The 25,390-nt window shown below is 41.2% G+C and overlaps 1 protein-coding gene across 1 annotated transcript in view; it reads right to left on the minus strand.

The window, feature by feature from the left end:
* CAT (catalase) overlaps positions 1-25,390 on the minus strand; it is a 36,607-nt gene that overhangs the window by 6,864 nt on the left and 4,353 nt on the right. The window contains exons 2-10 of the mRNA XM_019470069.2: positions 15,660-15,831; positions 14,475-14,585; positions 13,150-13,280; positions 12,549-12,653; positions 11,822-11,947; positions 8,851-9,042; positions 8,025-8,177; positions 4,889-5,027; positions 1,908-2,038 (exon numbers count right to left, since the gene is read on the minus strand). Of these exons, the coding sequence (XP_019325614.1) occupies positions 1,908-2,038; positions 4,889-5,027; positions 8,025-8,177; positions 8,851-9,042; positions 11,822-11,947; positions 12,549-12,653; positions 13,150-13,280; positions 14,475-14,585; positions 15,660-15,831 (1,260 nt within the window). The remainder of the gene's footprint in view (positions 1-1,907; positions 2,039-4,888; positions 5,028-8,024; positions 8,178-8,850; positions 9,043-11,821; positions 11,948-12,548; positions 12,654-13,149; positions 13,281-14,474; positions 14,586-15,659; positions 15,832-25,390) is intronic.

Here is a 25,390-nt window from a genome sequence, read left to right on the forward strand (position 1 = left end):
ATGCTCAACTGACTGAGTCACCCAGGTGCCCCGACTTCTAATATTTTAATTGTGTTTTGCCAAATGTGCTTATCCAAGCTCTTGTTGAGCATTTGGTAACATGAACAGTCCTGTACGTTTCTTCAGGTGCTCATATGTACACATTTCTATTGCGTTCCCACACAAGAGTGTACTTTACTAGGTGAAAAGACCCACACGTGTTTAGCTTTAATGGATCCTGATACACAGTTCTCTGAAACAGCTGGACTAATTTACACTCACAGGAGAGTTAGAGTTGTTTCTCGTTCTCTCGACACTTGGAATGGGCAGTCGTTTTAATTCTAGACATCCTGGAGCATATGTAGTGCTATCTCTTTGTGGTTTCATTTTACATATCCCTGATGACTACTGAGATAAACCACCTTTCATATGTTTTTCAGTCATTTGGATATCCTCTTTTGTGAAGTACCTATTCAAGTCTTTGCCCATTTTCTATTCATCTGTCTTTTTCTCACTGCTCTGTAGAAGTTCTTTACATATTCTGGACATGAGTCTTTAGTTAGATGAAATGCAAATATATTCTCTCACTCTAGAAGCCACTTACTATCTAAATTAATTTTTGCAGACATTGTATTCGCTAGTTTAACACTGGAATAGGCCTCATGCAGGCAAAATTCTTTGAGAGGCAGGGATTGTATTATAATATACTTGGTAACACCTGCCTCACCAAGAATAATGCAGTTACCACAAAAGGCTTTTAGGTGTTTCATTTCATCTAAATGTGGTTTATATCCTACTATAAAGTAATTTCTTTATTATATACACATATCTATGTATACACATATGTGCCTTTCAAATAAAGGTATCTCCACAGTGAATAAATTCATGTATTTCAATATCTTTTACTTGGAACCCACATTTATAAACTGAGAAACTAGATATAGGTCCTATTCTGAGTTTATACACTAAGTTTAACACCAGCTATCCAAACAGAGCTCTTAAGGCAACTAGACTCTTTAATTTCATTCTTCTCTTGTGTGAGGTATAAGTTGTACTGGACATGTTAATGAGGAGGCTGCTCTATAAAGTCAAAGGGTCTCTTGCAGTGCATCCACAGAACAGCTCTTAGGCAGCCACAGGGGATTGGAAAGAGGGTGGGTACTTGACCAAGGGCAGTCAACCATAGGCTGGCCAAAGGCCAATGATGCAAACTGAAGTGAAAAGATCAGTCAAATCAATCAGACTTCCTCTCTCCAGAAACTGATATATAAATATTGAGAGACAGAGAGAGAGAGAGAGAGAGAGGGAGAGAGTGAAAAATGGTGTAAAAAAAAAAAAAAAGTGATACATGGAGAAAGAAGCCATAAAGAAGGTTAGGCCATGGTCAGAGCAATGTTAAAACAGAAGCTATGAGGTGGTGAGGAGAAACTCGGGAGGACATGGTAAGAATAAGAAATCAGTTCTAGAAAACAGAAGACGACAGGTGGAAAGCAGTGGAGTAATATGAACAGGGTGCCCTATGATGGAAACATGCATACTTTTGCTACCGAGGCTCCTAGAGCTATTGTGAATCAAGTTCCAGCCCCTTAAATCTAGGCTGTCCTGCCCATCTTCTTAGATGTGGTTGTACTTAGTTGCCTTATTTGCCCATCTCTTACATTCTTATGTGTCACTGCTTCCCCAATGGCCCCCACCTATAACCCCTTCAATAAAATTTGGGGGAGCTGAAATGAGTCTCCATACCTTGTACTGAAAGAGCATAGCAACACAGCTCTTCAACTCCATCTAATAAAGGGACTGATTTATGATTAGGGATGTCTTCCATGAATTCAGTTTAAGACATATTAGACACTTTAGGAGGGGGAAATATGCAGACACTAACAAGAAACTGATCTAATGAGTCTCACAGCTGACAAAGGAGTCATTACCTGAGTGACATTGTCTTCATTGGCACTGTTGAAGCGCTGCACATCCGGAGAACACCGGCTGCTATGTTCGATGGCACAGCGCTGTTCTTGGGGGGCACTAAAGCTATTGGGGTAATAATTTGGAGCACCACCTTCAAAAAAAAAAACCATACGGATTCACTTAGGGAGATGAAAACTGAAGTAAGTCTGAAAACAGTCAATGTGATAAGATATAATTCAAGTGGCAATTACACATACACATATATACACACACATGCCTGCGTATATACACATACAATACATATGCATGCCATGTACCTATTATTTTTAAGGTCTTCTGTCTAGCTACAGGCAGGACTCAGATTCTTAAAGAACAATGCCAGCTTCCAAATGCTCTCACATGGGCGGGCCCACTCTGGGTCTTGCTGAAGACATCTCAAGGTTGCTTGAACACTTCAAGGGATCTGACCTTTAAAATCCTCCGGTGCTTACCAGTACGAATATATTCATACAGGTTTGATCTGGCCCCCACAGAAGAAGAGACCCAAAGACACGTTTCAAATCTGAGAGTTGCATTTGGGCTTGAGCTCAATTCAAACCCCAAATCACAGAATTCTTGGGAGCAACTGAAAGTTGCTCTGCTCCTTTAATCTACAGACACATAAACGGAGCCCTGAGCTGTTAACTGCTCGCCGCATGGTCACGTGGTCATTAGTGGCAGAGCTGGTGTCGGGGATCTTTTTCGTGCCTTCCACTGCAGCACACCCATCTTCCCATTTCCCATTCCAGAGCTCTCCTTCACCCTTCCTTCAAGGTTTTTAAGATTCTCGAAGTCTCTTTCCTTTATTGACTATGACTTTATTCAGCTCTAGCTTCACTTTCGCTTCCCTCCACAGATGAATAAAAAAGGGTTTTCAAAAAAATTTGATATTTCAGGTATGTCAGCACTCATTTATCTAGACTTCTAGAAAAAATAAGGATAAAATGCAATCAAAACATATTTTACAACTTCTGGAATAAACGAAAAGGCTTTTCTTTTTCATTTTGGCATATTTACTTTCCTACCTGCTTTGACTGGTATTAGCTGAAGCTTGAGTTACCTGAGCACATGCTGCCTAAATAGGAATGGCCTAGAAACATATTAAGTGTTCTGAACAAACCAGTCTGAGCTTGGAACTTTAACCAGCTCACTGCCAGAACAGATTATCCAGAGTGAATAATCAAGATGCACCTGTACATGACACTGATCAAGGTACCAAGTGCACGTAGGAAGAAGGAAGGCACCATACTATTACGGAGCCCAATTACTAGCCCTTGGAAGTCATTCTAGGCGAGCTTCATCTATATCAAAGGTGTTGTGCTCCAACAACCAGCCACTACAGTGGTCTTCTGCATTTAGAATCAGCTCTTTGAAATGTGCCTATTTGGGTAATCTTAAAATTCTATTTCCAAATAAGTTCCGACCTTTACTCAAAGTAGGAGTTGTCTTCGAGTCTTTGACTACTGGGAACAATTGAGCTCTTTCATCAAAACTCAAGAGCACAACCCAAATGCTTGGCTTTTAAAACTGGGCAAAGGGTGTGTCAAAATATAGCCTTAAGTAGTTTTTTCATACATATGCCACTATAATGGTAAACAAGAATGATAAACATGAAACAGGTACTAATTAATGAAGTTCTGAAATCTACATGAACCTCTCTGATACAGGTAGTCTCAATAACAGAAGGACTGAGGAATATGAAAGAAAAAAAATCACTTTAGAATAAAAATACAGAAGACAGATACAAGGAAGTAACAATTACTTTGGGTAATAACACACCCCGTTAGCCCTATAAACCTCAGAAAGCAGAAGTATTGCAAACACCTAATATAATCAGTTAGTGAGTAAGTAAACTTGTTAAATACATAGAAAAGGCTTAGTCATGATGATAACAAATGCAAGGCACAAAATCATATAAACAAAAAAATCTTAAGTATATAAAAAATAGTCACAGAAAAAAATACAGCAAGAAATACAGCAAAATGCAACAGTTGTGGTCTCTGAGGGCTGGGGCTGAAAGTGGGTTTTCCTTCTCCCTTCTCTTCTTTCCCTTATGTTTTCTAAATTTTCTTTAGGGCACATGTATTATTATTATCATAGAAAAGTCATCTTTGAATATAGACATCTATAGCCATAGATATAAATATAAATCATCAGTAAAATTTCTAAAGGGATCAATGTAAGCAGCCTATTGCTAAAATAAATGTGTCCTAAATAGAAAACAAAAAGAAAATTAAAATCTATATTAAGCTAGAAAATATTAAAAGGAAAAAAACATTAATTAAACAGTCTCTAATTAGAACAAGTTATCACAAATAGAGGCTGCTGGTACATGGCACCAAAAACAGAAGTCAAAAGAAAAAAATCATAAATTTGAAAAATGAGTTCCAAAAAACAAAATGATGCACTACAGTCTCATCTCACCAGTTGATTTACATGAATTCAACTACACGCCCTTAGTGAAAAGGGAAGAATGCCTTGATTTACTCTGTCTCCCTTATCTCACCTGCCCCATCCCCTCTAAACTCTAGCTACATTTGCTCCTCCTCAGCCCCGGCAAAGTGCAAAGAGGAACAAGAAACAGGAACTCTTGGCTGTTGCACTTCCAAGAGTCTAAGTCCTAGCGATTTAAGAAACTATCTACTTTGTGAAGTCCCTAAAACCTAACCCCTAAATTGAATGCTACTCGACAACAGCCAGTGTGTGTGTGTGAAGGATTTTCCTCCCTGCCTTTCACTATCAGATGGACAGCAAGTAAAAATGTGAGATGGGAACTGTCAATAAAACCTATCAGATAAAGTATACAGATAAACTTTCCTTGCTTCATAGAGGAGAAGGTCCCCTGGGTCTTCTCCACAGAGCAGGACACGGCAAACCGCTGGCCTGGCATGGCGTCCCCTGCCCTCTCCCACTCAGCAGGGCCCTCTGCCCTCCCTGGGAGAGCCGAATGTCTTAGGCGTACCCTGATTGTCGACCATGCACATGGGGCCGTCACGCTGGTAGTTGGCCACTCGAGCACGGAAAGGACAGTTCACAGGTATCTGAAGATAGTTGGGTCCCAGGCGGTGGCGGTGGGTGTCAGGATAGGCAAAAAGGCGGCCCTACAGTTATAAATGGAACAGGCATTGGTGCTGTGCAGTAACAAACAGAAGGGTCTATAAACTTCACTCTCAACTTTGTAGCACAAAGCACTCTGTACCGGGTTCCACAAAACGCTGCCTACTATCCCCTGAAGACAGCAAAGTTTCTTCCCTTATGAAATGAGTTCTCCCTAACTGAACAGCTCTTAATCTTCCACGTCACACAGCGAAACAACTCCAGATTTTCACACCTGTTCTCGGTAAGAACGCCTTTGTTTTCTCAAATAACAAGTTAGCGTCCTGTCTTATATTACTTCCTACTCTCAGAGATGTATCACATCGTAGGCAACTAACTGGAATCTGTGTCCTTTTCACGGTGATCTGGCTTACCACTTTGGATGACCCTTGAAAATTTATTAACGTGATCTTGCTGAAAGGTAACTGAACCCACTGTCCATTACCATACAACCACTACCACCCTCAGACACTCCTCAGCTCCCGTTGGAGTAACTTCAAAGTTCTCCTCACTGGCTCTCCGCTTCCCGCCCCTCCTCCGACAGTATCGTCCTACACGCTCCTGCCACAAGAATGGGCCTAAGGCCCCACACCGATTACGTTACTTACCTACTTTAAACCTTTCCTCACTGGTCACCAAGTGGCTAAACGAGTATCACGGTTCTTCCCTACATGTCTCCTCACATGCTCCAAGGCATTAGAACTCACAGCCAATGACTTGAGAAGTTGTGGAAAAACCGGGCTAGGGACTGATATCTTGACTGTGCCTACTACATAAAGCCCTTTCACTTTCTAAACACACTTTTAAAAAACTGTAAAGACAGCACATTGAATATAAAATACATGTTTGCCACAACCACAATGCTGATAGAAATTATATGATTCATTCATATAATTCAATTCACCCGTATAATTGCATGGTTTGCATTTATCATCTTTTCTCAGGACTCTCTTCCCAACAGTTTCAATGAAATGGCTTAGACATTTATTTTTTCTTGTTGCAGAGAACATGTATTTGATCTGTGGTCCTTTCTCCTGGGCCTAGGCCTCCACCCAATGTTTCCGTGCTCTTCTAATTGTATGACTCGGTGTTGTTAACTGTCTCCATGTCTCACTGTGGTCCCAGAGACCCATGGTGACACGGATTGTGAAAAGAATTTTGATGACATTTGCTCCTCACCCTGTGTCCTCAATACCAAGGCTATGCAGTCTTGGCTCTACCCATGCCAAGTTCATGCCTTGACAAATCCCATTAACCTCTTTCACACGGTCCAGCCGCCTTCCAACTCCAGGCGGGGAGGTTGAGGGCCCAGGGTCATGCTGTCTTGGCTTCCTTTCCTTTCCAGTTTCAACACAGGCACTTCTGCCTATCCTCTGCACTCTGCTTGGCCTTTCTTCTCTCCTCCCTAACCTTCACTTCTCTCTTGTTCTGTCACCAACTGGAGCGATGCTACTTGATCACAGATCACATTTCTCAAAACGGAAGAAACCTTCTTTTCCTAAAAGGTATAACTGTACAAACTTCTACTTAAGCACTGAAGTCCCCTCTGACGTATGTTCCATGTACCCAATCCTACGTGTTCTACTTCAGGAAAAAGTGACTGCTTACAGTTTAAATACGGTCCACCATTGTATCTATACTCAGGTCTCTCTCCTGCCCCATTTCATCTCTGTTGAAAACTGAAATCCTATCCATTCTTCAAAAGCTATCTCAAATGATAGCTCATTCTCAAAACTCTGTCATCATCCTCCTAACAGACAAGATTTCTCCTGATTCACGGGGCCTTCTGCTTTATATTATAGTTATTGTGAGTCTTTATATCTGTTATAGCAGCCAGGGCAGTTTGCCACACACAGAGGTATTCAATCTATAGTAGTTAAATTGAACTGAAAACGAACAAAAACTTATTTTCTATAAAAGTCCCAAATGTTCCCAATGTCAAATCAAACAAGGTTCTATTAAAAAAAATACAGGGCACCTTAGCTTGTCTCCATGGACAGTGACTCCTGAACTGGACTTGGACACTTATATAAGAAGCATCCATCTGTCACTATGGTCTGATCTGGGGTAATGATCTTTAACCCCTGTATCATGGTCAGAGTCCAAAAACACAAGAGATTGATTTACTCACTAATTATTAAACCAATTATTTTCCTACTGATTTCTGGTCCCCCCAAAATATTTTTCCCTATTTCTACTCTTTTTTTTATGTTTATTTACTTTGGGCGGGGGGATGGAAGAGGCATAGAGAGAGAGAGAGAGACAATTCCAAGCAGGTTCTGAGCTGTCAGGGCAGAGCCTGACCTTGGGTTCAATCCCATGAACCTAGAGATAATGATAGGTGTCGAAATCAAGATTCGGACGCTTAACCAAATGAGCCACCCAGGCTCCCCTACTCTTTCTACTCTTGAAAGAGCATAATGGAAAGTGATTTAAAAAAAAATAGTGAATGAGTAGGAACATTACTGAGACAAATGGTTAAATTAACCCACTGCCTTCAATCAGTGGCAACAGACATTTAGTTCATAAAAACCATCTCCTGTCTCCTTTTACAGATGGAAAAATTCAAGCATCACCATGGAAGAGGAAATGAATCAAGTTATACTGACCAAGGTGTTATAATCAATTAATGATATTCCCTCCCACCAATTACAGACTGAACAAAGAGTGCTTTACTCTATGGATAACTGAGGTTTTTCTAATGTAACTTCTTTTAAACTAAGAGACTAAATGTCAGTCTTAACATACTGAGAGACTTTACTATGAAATTTGCTTTATACTGTAATACTATAATCTACGAATGCTTCAGTCAGACCCACAGGAACTGAGGAAACTAAGGACCTAGATGAAAATTTAAGTGATGTTTTGGTTAATTCTTCATACAAAAGTCAGGCCAAATTACACAGTGTGTGTGTGTGTGTGTGTGTGTGTGTGTGTGTGTGCGCCCACGCACACATATGTGTGTGCTCCTGCCTCTGAACATCTCAATCCACCGGGTTTACCTGAAGCATTTTGTCAGGGCTGGGCTCGATGCCAGGTGGCATGTTGCTCGGGTCAAATGCCATCTGTTCAACCTCAGCAAAGTAATTCACTGGATTCCGGTTTAAAACCAGTTTACCAACTGGGATAAGAGGGTAGTCGTTGTGAGGCCAAACCTAAAAATAAATGTCATATTCACAATTACCAGACAACCAACTACAGGAAACTAATATAATGAAGCCCACGATAATAAGTGAAAATAGTGATTTTTTTAATCCAATAAAATGAAAAGAACTTCAACTGAGTACATTGGTTGAATCTTTCACAACAGTTAATGGTAAATATTGACATCTTCCCTGGGCACAAGTACATCAGCTTTTCTTTTTTTTCTTTTTTTAAATTTTTTTTAACGTTTATTTATTTTTGAGACAGAGAGAGACAGAGCATGAATGGGGGAGGGTCAGAGAGAGGGAGACACGGAATCTGAAACAGGCTCCGGGCTCTGAGCTGTCAGCACAGGGGCCCGATGTGGGGCTCGAACTCACAGACCGCGAGATCGTGACCTGAGCCGAAGTCGGCGCTCAACCGACTGAGCCACCCAGGCGCCCCTACATCAGCTTTTCAAGATCTGTTCCCTGCTAACAACGATAGATCAAGCCACATAGAAGAACTCAGTGAACTCAGCAAACAGGAACTAGAAGTGTGATGCACAGATTAGGAAAATCCAAAGAGGCACCACTGCCATTTTGTACATGACTTCTCTATCATTATGAATGCTTGACTGGAATCTGTAAAATTAGGCACAAAGAGACTTAAAAAAGAAAACAATTTGGCTGTCAACGGACTCACCTTGGTGACATCAAATGGATTAAATGGAAAGGTTTCTGCCTCACTGAACGTCATGACCTGGATGTAAAAAGTCCAGGAGGGGTAGTTGCCTGTGGCGATGGCATTGAAAAGGTCCCGGAGGCCATAGTCAGGATCTTCCTGGGAAAGTCGTGCTGCGTCTTCAACAGAAAGGTTTTTGATGCCCTGGTCAGTCTGCAGAATGAGAGAAAGAAGCTCACACTGAAATGTACTGGCAAAGTTACGGAACTTTAATCAGTTATGCATTGAGGAGGATGAGCAATGCTACACAAACACTGGACCTTCCTTGTGACAATTCCACTCTTTAACTCTGATCCAAATATGAATTTATCAACAAGAAATTCCACTTGGTTACCCTCATTCTTTTAAATATGCAGGGATTCTGTAGGTGCATTTCATATTTAAAATTAGTCTTCTCTTTCCCTTTCTGTACCCTGAATTTTTTTAATTTAACTCTTAACATATAGTTGATTTTCAACGTCTCACCCATAATAAGAATGCTGTGATACTGTCTTCAGAAAAGCCAAAAACTTTTTGGTGTAACATATACAAAACATAAAATGTACCACTTTAACCATTTTAAAGTGTCCACTTCAGTAGATTTTTTTGAGTATATATCTCAAAATAAAGTTGCCAGGTAATATGGTAATTCTATGTTTGATTTCTTGAGGAACATCAAAATTGTTTTCCAGGTGGCTATTATTTCAATTGTTACACTCATATTACTTTTCAAATCAGAAAAAAGAGCAAAAAATATTTTTTAAATGAGCAAAAAATTAATAAAAAGGACTATCTTTTTTCATGAAGTTAATTTTTAACTCCCTGTTTTATAATAGCTCAAATAAATTACTGAGATTATGCTCAGCTAGCATCCCTCCACCTCTACTGTCTTCCTTTTTTTAAAAGAAATCATAGAATCATAGTTCATACAGCTGAAAAGAACTCCAGTAGAGCCACTCTGAACCAATTCTCTGACTACGAGTAGGCAAAACTAGTATTCTGACTTCCCAAGCAAGCCATTAAAACCCAAATAAGTTAGTCACTGTCACCAGTGTTCCTATTATCACACCATACTGCTCTTCAACAGATTTCCACCTATATCTTATTCTGAAGATCCCCACAAGCCAAGCATCGAAAGATTTCCTCAGCAAAGTGAACTCTGAAACGCTTTCTATCACAGAAATCTCAAGTCTCTCTAACCAGTGGCAAGACCTGAACTCTTCTTACTATCAGACCAGAAGTACAATCACCTTCCAGATTTAAAACTGGAGGTCACCATCTGCAGATCATCCAGAGAGCGAATCCATTAAATTGTGCAATAATATTGCAATACTTTTCTGATTTTAATTGAATTCCCTTGGGCTCAGAAAAGACTAACCATAGGTCAGAATAATCCAGACTGATACATCCAAGTAGGTCTCAGGCCATCCCAGGGCCCTCTGCTGAAGAGACCCATAAGCAACCCAATCCTTGCAGGATCATGGACAGTTGCTATGATTCTCCCAATTTTAGAGTGACAAAGCTGGAGCACAGAGAACTTTCAATAATAGTAGACCAAGTCACAGATATCCAGAAGAGGGAAGAGTTGAATTCAGACTGGTTCAACTACAAAGCCACCACCATGCCGGTGCACCAGACACAGTCACTTAGTCTGGCTTCCAGTGACACTACACCTCTCCTCTTGGCACTTACAAGCCCACAGGGCAACTGTTTCTTAAAACTGTTCCTTGCCAAAGATTATAGATCCAAGTTATAAGTACAAAGAGGGGAGACAGTTTTCCTGTTTGATATACATACATAAGTTGTTCAGATAAAGATTAAAACAGGACAGAAGGAAAGAACAGGTCTTGGGACAGATACCATTAAGAGGGAGACTGCATTTGTCCTCAGTCCACTTCTGTCTGTGCTTATTTTAGCAGTAGTATTTGGAAACATGTTCTTAGGCAACCAGAGATTCTTTAAATAACCTTCTAGAGTTCTCTGAGAATACTGCTTATTGCAACAAATGCCAAGATCATAGTAAGAAAGACGAGCCCTTTAAAACACTTCAATTAATTCAAATGTTCTCAAAGCTTCCCCTGAAGGAAAGTTATTTGATATGATTGTATGAAAGTAAATGAAAAAAAAAAACAGAATTTTTATTTTCTTACATTTGTAACTGATTTTACTTTTTTCCCTATTCAGAATATACCCTTGATAAATGCTAAATAAATGGATGGAGGAGTTAAAAAGTTAGAAGAAATGTTTCTGGAAAGATAACATCAGACATTGAGAGTAATGGTGAGACTGGTATTACAGACAGGAAGTCCCCATTTCTGCCACTGTCCCCTCCTGGACCACAAGAGGTATCTATGCTCAAATCGATGACTCTGGGCTAGGAAAGGCAAAGCAACATAATACTTTACTGTTTGCTAAGGCTTGACTCTAAACTCCAACAAAGAAGTCTAGAAAGCTAGGCTAAACATGGTAGAAATCTCCTTTCATATAGCATGAAGGCCTGTATTATCTCCTTACATTTGAGCCCAAAACAAAACCTTAGGTCTTCCCTCTCCAGGGAGAATGGATACGCACCTGCCAGCACCAGAAACATTAACCCAGAGAACCAGCATGAAATGAGCATTTTCCCAAATATTTACACATTTCTCCCAGGACCCCAGAAGGAGAAGAGAGCTTGACCGTTGCGAGCAGCTGTGTGTTCCTACCCTCTGGCCACATGGAAAGAGACCAAAGAGAGCCCACACAGTTCCCCTAACAGGGCAGCGCACACCTGTTCATTTGGGCATAGCCAACAGAAGAGTCATGATCCTGACCAACTGAGTCAATACTTCCCAGCCTTCGGAGTGGACATAAGGGAAAGGTGGAAAGGGCCTTGATCTCTGCCCAATCCTCAAGAGAAGTAAGGAGACATGGGTGGTGAGAGCTTTGTCCCCTCTTCCCCAAAGGCAACACGTACCTTATAATGGAATTTGCAATAAACTACCTCTCCATTCGCATTAACCAGCTTGAAAGTATGCGATCCATATCCATTCATGTGCCTGTGTCCATCTGGAATCCCTCGATCACTGAACAAGAAAGAAACCTAAGAAACAGAAAAGTAAATAAAGCCTAAATTTTTTCAGTTTCAATCAAAACATCCTAGATTCTTAAGACATTCCTAAGTTTCCAAAAAAATCTCTTAATGACATGGGACACACTAACCAAGTACCCACAGGAAAGGTTATCATTAGTATCATTTATACAAAATAACAAGAATTTTAAAGCAGAATGATATGTAAATCATTAGCCTCATGGCTCAAAATTCTATAAAGAAAAGCAAAAGCAAATCTGAAAACTAGCTAACTTGTTATTCAAAATCTATTTTAACAGTAAACGTGTTTGGTACCACTTTTCCCTTCTCTCCCTGATACAAAGAGCTTTACTTCATACTAGAGGCTTTAATCCTTAGTATTGGGAAATATCAATTGATAATGTTTCTAGATCATTTAAGGCCTATGAATGAGGGAAGATGAACAAATGCAGATTATAAAACTCTTCAGGATCAAGCAACCTGAGGAAGCCTCCCAAAAAGAAAGTCAGAAACCAAGTGCAGTGAGATAACCAGCACTGGAGAAATGGCACTACGGGGCATAAATGGCACTACAGTGACATGTTCTGATACAGTGAAAAAGGAGAGCCCCCACCTGATGCAGAGACTCAGGGCGCAGGCTCCAGAAGTCCCAGACCATGTCCGGATCCTTCAGGTGCGTTTGAGGGTTTCTCTTTTGACTGTGGATAAAGGACGGAAACTAAACAGAAAAGGAGACAAAAATCCAAAAATCAAGTTTATCGGAGTGATGGTGTCTTACATTATACATTGCCTATTGTTAGGCAAGCAATATAATTGTTATAATTGTTGGATGATAATTCTGAATAGTATAATCCCAGAATTTCACACTGCCAAGCCCTAAAACAAAATTTACCCTCTACATGTTCCCAGGACAAAGTGCCTCTTTTCATTCATGGCCTTAATGGGAACAGTCCCATTACATGGAAAACTGGACTATTCCCATTAAGTCAGTGAATCTTGAAATGCCAAACTGAGGACCAACAGTAATTGTTACTTGATCTCATAAAAAGATACTAAATACAGAAAAATGTGCTTTAAAAGGCAATCCAACCAACCCAAATTCTCTTCTTTCTGCTTTTCCCAAGGCCTCTCCTCAAAGGACAGTCAAAACAGATTGTCTGAAACCAATTTAAATCAACAAACATTTGTAGAGTGCAAGATACTTTATCACCTACCAGTATGGCATCCCTGATGAAAAAAATGGGAGTGTTATTTCCAACAAGATCCCAATTACCATCCTCTGTGTAAAATTTCACTGCAAACCCACGAGGGTCCCGAACTGTGTCAGCTGAGCCCGACTCTCCAGCTAGAAGGTTCAAATGGGAAAAATGAGGCATAAGCCTAAGGTCATAAAAAAACATTAGGATCTATGATTTCCAACCCACTTCCTAGAAAGAAATCAGTCACTTAAGTGCCTGAGCCATTATTTCTACCACCTGCCAGCCAATTCAGTCCCCAAATTAAACAAAATAATTGAGATTAAGAAGAGAGAGTTTTTGGGGCGCCTGGGTGGCTCAGTCGGTTGAGCGTTCGACTTCGGCTCAGGTCATGATCTCCTGGTTTGTGAGTTCGAGCCCGGCGTCGGGCTCTGTGCAGACAGCTCAGAGCCCGGAGCCTGCTTCAGATTCTGTGTTTCCCTCTCTCTCTGCCCCTCCCCTGCTCATGCTCTGTCTCTCTGTCTCAAAAATAAATAAAAAACATTTAAAAAAAAAAGAGAGTTTTACATAACTGTAAAAGCTGAAAAGATTACCCACTTAACATAAAATAGTTCAAACAGGTAATTAAATTTTAAATTAAAATAAAGGAAGAAAATAATTGTAAAGATTAAGGTAGTAAACAAAGAGAATAAGTGAGTTGTCAAAATTATGAGGTTAATATTAAGAAAATGAGTTAAAATATAGATTCTTATTCTTAGTGTCATTTATTTTTTGCATCCACAGTATTTTAAAAATGCACAAACACAGACTGAAACAGAAACAGAATTATTCATGCATGTGGTGTATTAAGATGTAGTTGATAGATCTAATTCTTACTCGTGCTACTGAAAAAAATCACTTAACCACTAGAAATAGAAATAGCCCCACCCTGCAAAGCAGATCCTACAGATGAGATTACAGACAATGTCTGTAAAGTGCCCAACGATGAATGGCACGGAGTTAATTCCCAATAAAGGGTAGCTGTTGTGGTTACTGAATAAGCTTCCCACTCCACATTTCCATCTGAGGCAACCACTTGTGGGAAGGTTCTTTCCAAATGTCACAGAATTGCAGTGGTGGCCTCTGCATAAGTGTGATTTCCTAAGACCTCGACAAACAGAATTAAAAGTAACTTCCTGCATGGCTCGAAACAATTTTTCTGCTGTAAAAACCTGGTATAATTTGGAGAAGTGTTTTTTTTTTCTACCTTCTAATACGCTTTTCTTGAAATGAAGTTATAAATGCCCAAAATAAGGTACAGGGTTGAGTTACGCAGTGCCAGTCACGCAAACAGATGGACTTACCGACAGTGGAGAATCGAACCGCAATGGGAGTCCTCTTTCCAATATGCTCAAACACCTTTGCTTTGCAGTATTTGGTAATGTCATGAGTGACCTCGAAGTAGCCAAAAGCTCCTAATGAGAAAGACACAGAAACCCTCATCATGAGACCATCACAGACCACTGGGCCCACTGCCAACAGGCAGCTAGGTGACAAGGGAAGCCGATGGTTCGGCACTGGCCTTCTGGGAGCTTCTGAGATGATGGGAGACGGGGAGATAGATGGCCAAACACAAAATGAATGGGGACAAAATGCAAAGTCCTGTTACCACTCAGTGGTAACCCAAGGGCTACACAGCTGGAGCCAAGAAGAAAAAGAGACGAGTGGGGGTGGAAGTAGCAAGTCAAGGCTGATCCAAGGACACAGGGCCTGAGGAGGCCTTGAAGTACAGGTAGGACCTAGGAGATAAAGAGAAGAACAGGGAGAAGAGGAGAAAACACAGGGAAAGAAAGAATAGGATAAACACAAATAAGACACCACAGGCCAAACAACAAACTGAACAGCATACCAAAGTCGTGATGGAAAAGCCACACAGAAAAAGCTGGAGAGGGATGGAAGAAAAAAATAAAAAAAAACTAGAAAGTTCTAACCGGGAGTCCAAGCAAGCAGCTAGGAGAAAAATTTTTTCTTCCTTCCCATCAAGCTTGCTTGTCCAATTGAGTTTTTGGCTTTATTCTAAACAGCACCCTATCTTTTGTTTCTGTAATAAAAGCAAGATAAAAGTTTTCACAACTTTTGGACAAAAAGGAAAAATCACCAGAAATCTACCACCCTAACACAACTATCCTCAATTTTGCACCATTCTTCCCAGTATGTAGCCAATTAGGGTTCCATCTAAATCTAGCTACAATTCCAGAATGCCCATGTCTCTATTTTCATATTTTTATTTCTTCACTAAGTGCATAATGGAAGAAAAGGAAGATTACTTTCATTTTTAGTAAAATGAAGCATTTTACATATAACGTTCAATCCAGAGAAATAACCATCATTTAATTACGAGCTCCTCTCCTGATGGACATTTTTTTCCCTTTCTCCCAAGAATGGAGATTTGCTGCTTCTATTAAAGAAGCCCAAACCCTGTGAAAGGTAAATTTTTAACCCAGGTGTTATGAAACAATCCTTTCACAACAAATAAACACAGCTCTCACCTGCGCCTTTAGCATGCACCACTCTCTCAGGAATTCTTTCCCGGTCAAAGTGAGCCATTTCATCAGTGAAAACCACATCCTGAACAAGAAGAGGTCCTCGGGGCCCTGCTGTAATAACATTAAGTTTGTCTCCGATTGGATTACCGGCCCCGGTGGTCAGGACGTCAGGTTTCTAAAGTGAACAAACACAAAAGAACACAAAAGTGTGCAGAGACTGAGTACAATCAAACCATTATTTACACTGCCAGAGGGCACGCCGCCTTCCAATTTTTATACCTTCTGCTCCAGCTCTTTTTAAATTTCCTGTGTCTGAACTGCTGAAATACTACAAGATATGCCATTGCCTGAAATGTATAGGCCAGTCTTGGAAACCCTTGAAAAATCTCAACCCCAATCTGCTAAGAAATCCGCTCTGAAGAGTGGAAAGAAGGCTCACTAGCCTGCCACCTCGCTCGGCCCCTGCTCTAGATACAGCCACCAGTGGGCTGGAAACCCCCAGATGGGGACCCCCCCTAAAGAGATCATATGTGCTCAACACTGAATGTCCAAGTGATAGTAAGAAGATGGTCTCCGGAGAAGCCATGCTGGCTAATGCTTGCGGATGCTTTAAGACCGCTACAGATGTGAAACTGGGTCATCCTGTATGGTGCGCTCATTTCTCTCAAGCAGCAAACACCAGCTATCTCCAATATCTCTTTTCAATTCCAAAACAAACAAACAAAAAAAAACCCCAAAAAATTCAATGGCTTTTATTGTCACTGAAAATAAACCGCTGATGGTCAAGATGGATTATAGTATTAACTTGCTAAAGATGTCAAAGGTCCATGAAATGGGACAGGTTATTTCACTGTAATAAAGAATTTATTTTAGGGGCGCCTGGGTGGCTCAGTCAGTTGAGCGTCCGACTTCAGCTCAGGGCATGATCTCACAGCTCATGAGTTCGAGCCCCACGTCAGGCTCTGTGCTGACAAGCTCGGAGCCTGGAACCTGCTTCAGATTCTGTCTCTGCCCCTAAGCCACTCACATTCTGTCTCTGTCTCTCTCAAAAAGAAACATTAAAAAAAACATTTTTTTTAAAGAATTCATTTTAATCCACCCAATTCTTCAATATCAGTTACACTGGAAGCCCCTCAGCTGTCCCTTCTCTGGGACGGGACCAGCAGTATGTTTTAATTAGTGATCCTGCACAGCTCTTAGCATCATCTTGCTTTATGGTCACACACTCTGCTCTTGACCAGAGACAAATGTCTCTCCAATGTCTTCCCCTGGCCTCTGGGAAACCAGGGGAGATGTGCGGGTGAAGCAGAGCTAAGCCACCTCCATTCTAGGGGAACAACTCAAAAAGGTCCAGTGATGGGGGCGCCTGGGTGGCGCAGTCGGTTAAGCGTCCGACTTCAGCCAGGTCACGATCTCGCGCGGTCCGTGAGTTCGAGCCCCGCATCAGGCTCTGGGCTGATGGCTCGGAGCCTGGAGCCTGTTTCCGATTCTGTGTCTCCCTCTCTCTCTGCCCCTCCCCCATTCATGCTCTGTCTCTCTCTGTCCCAAAAATAAATAAAAAAAAAAAGTTGGAAAAAAAAAAAAAAAGGTCCAGTGATGGAAGTCCACGATTCCACCTTCCTGTGCCCAGAAAAGCACTATGCACAGAATTTTCACAAACCTGAAATGGAGTGGATAACTTTTGCTCTCGAGACACACCCACTCTGAGTAGTAAAATAAACTCAATGCCTGTCTCTTCTCTACAAGGGGATATGAGGAGGAGAGGGGTCACTTAAACTATAAAAATACCATGAGCTCTTTGGGAAAATGCACTGAATAAGAGAGATCTTGGAATCTGCAGAATTAATAAACAAGACTCATACACACACTAGAATACCCCCCTGCCCACCAGAGTTCTATTCACATGGAAATAGGAAGAGGCCAACATGGAACCGTGGAGGAACTGTGAGCACTAGGTCCAACTGTGTATGTACAGCTAGCTCTGTGTATGTACTAGCATATTACTTACTATTTCTGAGTCTCAACTTTTCACCTGTAAAATGGACAAGAAACAATTACCTCCTAGAGTTAATGCATGGATTAAAAATGCTCAGTTCATGCCAAATGAGGGCCCCACACAAGGCACACACATGCTAACGTTTTACTGGCTGTGTGAACGTGCTCTGATAACAAAAGCAAAGCATTTTAGGTATCTTTTTCTAACAACCATGGCACACGTGCAGCCATCCATTCAGATTCTCTTACCCTATCCCTTCCTCACCCAGCTGCAAACTCTCCCAAACATAAGAAAGTTTAAGGGTCTAATGAGCAGATACCACCCAATCGTGCCACACTCTCTTTTGAAGATACACAAGAACTAACACATGGGATACTATATACTTTTTATTATTATTATTAATTTAAAGTAGAAACTGAGGGGCACCTGGGTGGCTCAGTCGGTTAAGCATCTGACTCTTGATGGGTGTTCAGGTCATGATCTCATCATTCATGGTACCGAGCCCCACTCTGCGCTGACAGCACGGAGCCTGCTTGGGAGTCTCTCTCTCCCTCTCTCTCTCTCTGTCCCTCCCCCCCATTCACGCATGCTCTCTCTCTCTCTCAAAATAAATAAGTAAACTTAAAAAAAAATAAAGTAGAAAATGAATCAGAAAAAGGAAGGAAGAAATTGCACAAGTTCACCTTTAGTTGAAACCTAAAACCTTGATTTTCAACTATGGCTGTCACTGGAATCACCTGCAAAGTTGTTGTTTTTGTTTTTGTCTTAGAGAGAGTGAGTGCGAGCAGAGAAGAGGGGCAGAGGGAGAGAATCTTAAGCCTTAAGCAGGCTCCATGCTTAGCACAGAGCCCGATGCAGAGCTCGATCCCACAACCCTGGGATCATGGGATCATGACCTGAGCTAAAACCAAGAGTCAGACACTCAACCGACTAAGTCACCCAGGCGCTCCACCTGGGGAGCTTTTTAATGCATACTGATAGCTGGGTCATCCACCTAGAAATTTCTGATATAATTAGTCCGGACGAGGCCTGGGCATCAGGATTGCTTTGAGCTCCCCAGGTGATTCCTAAGTGAAGCCAGGATTAAGAACCACTGACTTAAAGCTTTGGGGTGAACTACAATTAAAATAATAAGAATCTGAGCAAATAATTTGTACACACCTTCCTGTGCTCTTTTCAACATATAAACATGGCACTAAAGGAAATCTAAAACTATAAATAAATAGAGGGGACATCGCATAAAGGAGGAAAGTATGACAGGAGATACAAAGAAGCTCAGGAAAAGGAAAGGTAAACAGGTCAGTGTCACGTACATCCCTCCATCACTCATGGAAGTGATAAAACCACATCACATGTCCCCTCCTGTGGACCAGGTCAGAGTGATAGGCTCAAGAATAAAAACTATGCCCAGAGGAGGTACATGCATAGTAAGGTGGATGAATGAATGGCTGAGTGAAGAACTGAAGAATGAGACGGTCTCCCCTGATGGCCCAGACTCATGGAAACTTGGAAGCAGGAATGCCGGAATTTTCCCGCGTTTTGGCCTCCCTCCCACCCTGTGCAAGAATGTCCACCACAACACCGATCAAGCTAAGAAATGAAACCTGGGTTTCAAAGTTATAAATGTAGCACTCAGCCTCTCTTCCTTGCTCTAATAGATCAAAGGCCCTAATTTTTAACAGCTTTCTTCACACACACTAAACAGAAACAACATCACAAGCTTAGAGCTGGAAGCTCTAAGCTTGCTCTGCTAATGGGATGGAGGGTGGCCATTTCCAGTCCAAAGTTAATCAAGAAAGGCAGAGAATCAATGCAGTTGACAGAACCGTACAGAACTCCTAATTTCCCTTTATAACCACCATTTCTGGAGCACCTGCCATATGCAAGGCTTTATCCCAGCTACCTTTGCATAAGTCACCTCACTTAAGCCTCCAATAATCCAGTGAGAGACATGTTATTATTCCCATGTAATGAGTGATGCTGTATGTATGATCAGAGACTTTGACTGATTTTACACAGATTTCAATGTTGGAGCCCAGGTTTACTTGTTACATATAAGAAGCAGGATGGGCAAAGAGATTTCTTCCAACTTGCTGATTATTATTATCATTATGTTGTTGTTGTTGTTTTTAAACTCAGATCACTTTAGAACTAGAAATTTTAATGACAGAAAAGCTTTTAATTGCTGGATAATTCTAAGAGCTCTCTCTCTCTCAGGAAAAGCAGCTTTTGTACCTGTTCAGGTGTTTACATCCTTCTGGCTGCCAATTATTCCTGATATTCATACACGCTTCTCCTGAACCACTCTTCCTGCTCTCACCCCTACACCATCCCTTGAGCTGGGCCAAGGGCATCTTCTTGTACCCCACTGAACAAAATCCTTATAACTGCCGGTCTGCTTCACTGTTTTTCCTCTCTAGAGAGTATACTTGTTTTACATCTATATCCCTGATACCTGACACGATGCTGTTATCAACAAGTACACAAAAAAATGCTTGTGGATTCAACGTGTGAATAAATTAAACTATGGGCCAATCCAAAATGGCCAAGAAAGATTATCCCTAAGTAGGAGGAGGAAGCAACAAGAGTTTACCTCTCTCCCTGCATCTCCCCTCCCTGAAATAAACAAGAAATATTTGAATTCATAACTTCAAATTGTGATCAAACACCTTCAGACAAATGTTATGAAAACTGCTGCAGAAACTGGTAAAGAAGTACTTTGGCTTGGCTAAAAACTGACACCATGATTAAAAGTAGGGACTCAAAGTAAAATTCCATTTTGGCTTTGCTCTTTGTATCTTTTGGCTGGAGTTAAGCTATGAATGAAGAAATTTTCCTGGGAGGAGTAAGGTTGGCTTTCTCTGATAAAATATTTTATTGATGTAGTTTCCACTTATTAGTGCCCTCGGCGCACAGAAGGCCCAAGAACTCACTAAATATCGTTCTCCTGTTTTTTAATAGATAAAGACTGGTAATACGCCCCTCCCTAACTTTCAGTCCCAAAGGAGTCATAATGACACAGCTTCTCATTCTCAGAGTCCAACACAGAATATGCCTGATATTTTCTAGAAAATTATTGCTTAAAACACTACTTATTCAACAAAGGTTGAATTTTCTAGAAAAATATTTTCTAGAAAATTATTGCTTAAAACACTATTTATTCAACAAAGGTTCATCAAGTACCTACAATGTGCAGACCCATGTACAGAAGACCGAAGACTGTCTTGGCCCTCAAATTTCTCTGGGGAAGTGGGAGAGATAGCAGAGTGCCTCCTGGTCCATTCCATGGAAGGGGAGAGACTTCCCTGAGTGGGCAGTTTGGGAAAAGAATCCAGGCCTGCACAGGGACCCCACTCCTCTCCCCTTTAGAAACCACAGGCAGCACACATCCTTCAGCACACATCCTGCTCTCCCAGGGGGAGGCCTGGTAATCTTCATTGCCTAAATGCAAGGAGTAAATTCAACACAGGGGTTAAAATCTCAGCAAGCTCTCTTGGCCAAAATTCCCAAGCCACAATCTCCAATTCACACTTGGAACTTACTCATCCCACTGACTCCTTGTTTCGGCTTGGGTATGGAATGTACATGTGACATTAGACATTCTCATTCTCATTAGACATTCTCATTAGACATTCTCAAACCGCAGAACAACAGTAATAACAGCTTACTAAGCAGGCATTGTTCTAAACTTGACCTGGGTTATCACAAGCTCTCTTAATTAAGGACTATTATAATTCCCATCATACAATAAAGGAAACTGAGGCACAGAGAAGTTATGCAACTCCCTCCAAGTCACCCACCTAGAAAAGGTCAGAATCAGAATTTAAACCCAAGCAAACTTGCTCAAGAACCCAAACTTTTAACCATACCACTATAACATTTCTTTAAACAACACAGCTCACATGTCCTGTAGACATTCTATGTGCTGGGTAATCAACATACATTAATTTACACATATATATTACATAAATGAATCCTCAACAAGCCTTCAAGGTGGGGAGAATTATTATCTCATTTTTAAAATGGGGAAACCATGGGGGAGGGAGGTGAAGTAACCTGCCCACAAGCAGTCAGACCACAATCTGACTCCTATCTGACTGTAAAGCCTGACCCTTCACTGCTTCACTAAACCACCATAAACTGTGTTTACAACTACCAGAAGATAAAGAGGAGCTTAAAAGACATACCAATTAATGCAATGTGTTAACCTTATTCTGAACAAAGCATTCTAAAAGAGACAGACAGACATGTCAAGGGTCCCCAAAGACCACCCACCTCTAGGTGACTCCCTAGGAGGGGTCGCAGCTAGTCATACTCGGGCTATAATTTTTACAGCATTTTAATACAAAGCAAAACCCTAGCAAGGAGAAAAGGCACAATGGAGTGAAGTCCGGAGGAAACTAGCGCAAGCTTCCAGAGTCCTCTCCCAGGGGAGTCACATGGGACACGCTTAATCCCCCAGCAAGTTGTAGCAACACATGCGAAATGCTGTCTAGTGGGAAAGCTCATGAGAGACTCAGTGCCCAGGGATTTACATAAGGAGCTGATCATGGAGGTGCCCCCTGGCTCCCAGAAGGAAAGCAGGTGTTCGGTACATAAACCACATTGTTTGCACCCTTTGGCATGGTCAGCCATTCTTATCAGTTCAGGTGGGGGGAGCCGTTCTGAAATCCAACTTCCAGACTGCAGCCCAGGGCCAGCCTTGCAGGTAGGCCTTTCTAGAGACCGTCTTCTCTGGTATATAGGTAAACTCTCTTCTGCACAATCAAGGTAAGTGAACACACTGACTGGCTGAGGACAGTAAGCGATTACTACTCACTTTTCTAGATGCGACAATGGTATTCTTTTTTTTTTTTTTTTTTTTTTAACGTTTATTTATTTTTGAGACAGAGAGAGACAGAGCATGAACAGGAGCATGAACAGGGGAGGGGCAGAGAGAGAGGGAGACACAGAATCTGAAACAGGCTCCAGGCTCTGAGCTGTCAGCACAGAGCCTGACGCGGGGCTCGAACTCACGGACCGTGAGACCATGACCTGAGCCGAAGTCGGCCACTTAACTGACTGAGCCACCCAGGCACCCCAAGACAATGGTATTCTTAAAGAGTCCTTATCTTTTGGAGACACAGGCACTTGGCAGACTCATTACACAATCCTCTCTACTTCAGTTCTGGTTTGAAATCTTCCGCAATATAAAGTTTCAGAGTTTTCTTAAATCAAGAATCAAAGAGAAGTGTCTGATAAAAGAAATAAGGAAGACGTTGAAGGAAGAGAAAGGGAGGGCTGCATCAGTCACCCTAACACATGGGTGCTCATTCTGACCACACTCCGGATTGAATCCGTCTGCCACCCTAAACCGTTTGGTCAAGACAAAGCAGAGCTCAGCCCTGTACACAAAACACACACGAGGCAACCAGCCAGATGGTTAATGCTGGCTCCTGCCCAGAGAGGGCTTATCGTCACCAGAAAATGTGGAAAACCCTAACTACCATGTAGGCTATTTAATCCTAAATTCCTAACTCAGCCTGATAGGCTTTTTTTTTTTATTAACCTTAAAACATTCCAAACATCAGAAGGTGCCCCCCTTAATGCCACATCACACCAGGGTGATTCACAAGCATAAAACACGTGAATTGATAGCACTAGGAAATGTTTCTGATAGCCTTCATGACTGAAAGCTATGCTTTCTGGGCTAGGCGTGGGGACTTCATCACTGGGATACACTTTGTTTTGCAAGCTGACTTCATCATGGTCAAGCCACCATGGTATAAAGTCAATGCCAGTTGGTCATTCTGAGTTCAAAAAGCAAGACCGATTTTCATTTTATTTTACTCATTGTCTAAGTTATCCTATATCCTCCATCTAGGCTGCTGCCACTCAAAAAAAAAAAAAAAAAATTAAATAACGTATCATGGAAAAAGTGAAATCCAAAAAGGGTAAGAAAAAAAATCAAACTCTTTTTTTAAGTATAATTAACATACATCTACAACATATTGATTCCATAATTCTATCATTACTCAATGCTCACCTTGATAAGTGTGGTCACCATCTGTCACCCTACAATGTTATTACAATATCCCAACTGTGTTCTTAACAAAGAACACAAAGGGATCCTGTTGGTACTAAACAAAGTATCTGAAAGCTTCTGAACAGGCCATTTCAGCAGTGCATTGCTACCACATCTGCAACCTTTATGGCCTCAGACTAACAATGCCCTGAGCAAGGAACAGTAAGATCTATCAGGCACAACAAGAATTGCCTGTCCACGGAGTTGAACTGAGTGGGGGAAGGGGGGAGGAGCAAACGACGAAAGAAAATAAAAAGTGATTCCAAGGATCCCAGGAAAGAGAACTAGTGGGTAGTTTTAATTCAAGAAGAAATGAAACAAAAGTTGCCTTTTACAAGGGAGATAAATGTCAGACTTAAAGGTCACATGGCTGGATCTCTGCGCACACACACTGAACACACCTCCTCCTCCGCCCCAAGGAGACATGTCTGTTTTCCAAGCAAGGCTGTTTGCTGTTTCATATTAGTATGTGTAATAGCAAAAGGGTCATGATAGTTGCCAATGGTTTTTTTCTCTCTTCTTGGTGAGCTGTTAACGTCTCCATTAAGAAATGGTCAAAATATTGCTATTGATTTTCAATCATTAGCAAACATTTAGAATAATCCTATCGATAATAAAACCTTTAAAATACACAAAAGAATAGCTATTGCAAAAGGTTTTTCTCTGCCTCGGTAACAGTCTAAAGTAGTAACAGTCTAAAGTAAGTACGGGAGCACTAAGAACTGGCCTAGTCCTTTAATCTTTCGAAACAATGGGGAATAAGAGGAAATGGTAACAAAAGGCTCAAAAAATGAAGGATAATTGATCCACAAATGTAAATGATTCCTTGACTCTTTTTATTAGAAACCATAGCAGTCACAATACTCGGGAGGAAAATAAAGAACAAAACCAAGAATAAAATAAACAAAAATAAAGATCTGCTTGTTTTACCTTTTGCCATCAGCCACTCTTTTCTTACCTGGAGAAAAATATAGAGTGGTCTACATGCTGGCTAAACACATGAAAGCTTAGAAATTTTGATTCCACTTCTCATGTCTCTCTCACTGCCACACAACGACCCCGCCATCTCACTCCTATGTAATTCCCAAAAGAAAAAAAAGCACATGTGCACAAGGAGTTGTAAATCACCCCTTCTCCATCCCAAATGCTGGCAGTGTAATATCGATGTAGGTATTATCAAATTACCCTGAAAGATACATAAATCCTCATGGGCTCTGTCTTACGACTCAGTGATAGGAATGGATGGACTAAGACCCAATCTCTCTCCCAGGTAATAAAGGAACCGTCTAAAAAAGGTAAAGCTTGGGGGCGCCTGGGTGGCTCAGTTGGTTGAGCATCTGACTTCGACCCAGGTCATGATCTCGCAGTCTGTGAATTCGAGACCTGCGTCAGGCTCTGTGCTGACCGCTCAGGCTCTGTGCTGACTGCTCAGAGCCTGGAACCTGCTTCGGATTCTGTGTCTCCCTCTCTTTCTGCCCCTCCCCTGCTCATGCTCTGTCTCTCTCTCTGTCAAAAATAAATAAAAAATTGTTTTAAGGTAAAGCTTGAACTGTTCAAATTCTCCAATTTTAAAGGGATCAGAAGCTACTAATTAAGCCTAAGTATCCAAAAGGAAGAATATTCTAATTGATGAGCAAGAATGTTCCTATTTAAGCTCATCCAACGTGACTGGGA

This window comes from Panthera pardus, unplaced genomic scaffold (genome assembly GCF_024362965.1).
Source record: "Panthera pardus isolate Hobbes unplaced genomic scaffold, ASM2436296v1 HiC_scaffold_12, whole genome shotgun sequence".
Classification (NCBI taxonomy): domain Eukaryota; kingdom Metazoa; phylum Chordata; class Mammalia; order Carnivora; family Felidae; genus Panthera; species Panthera pardus.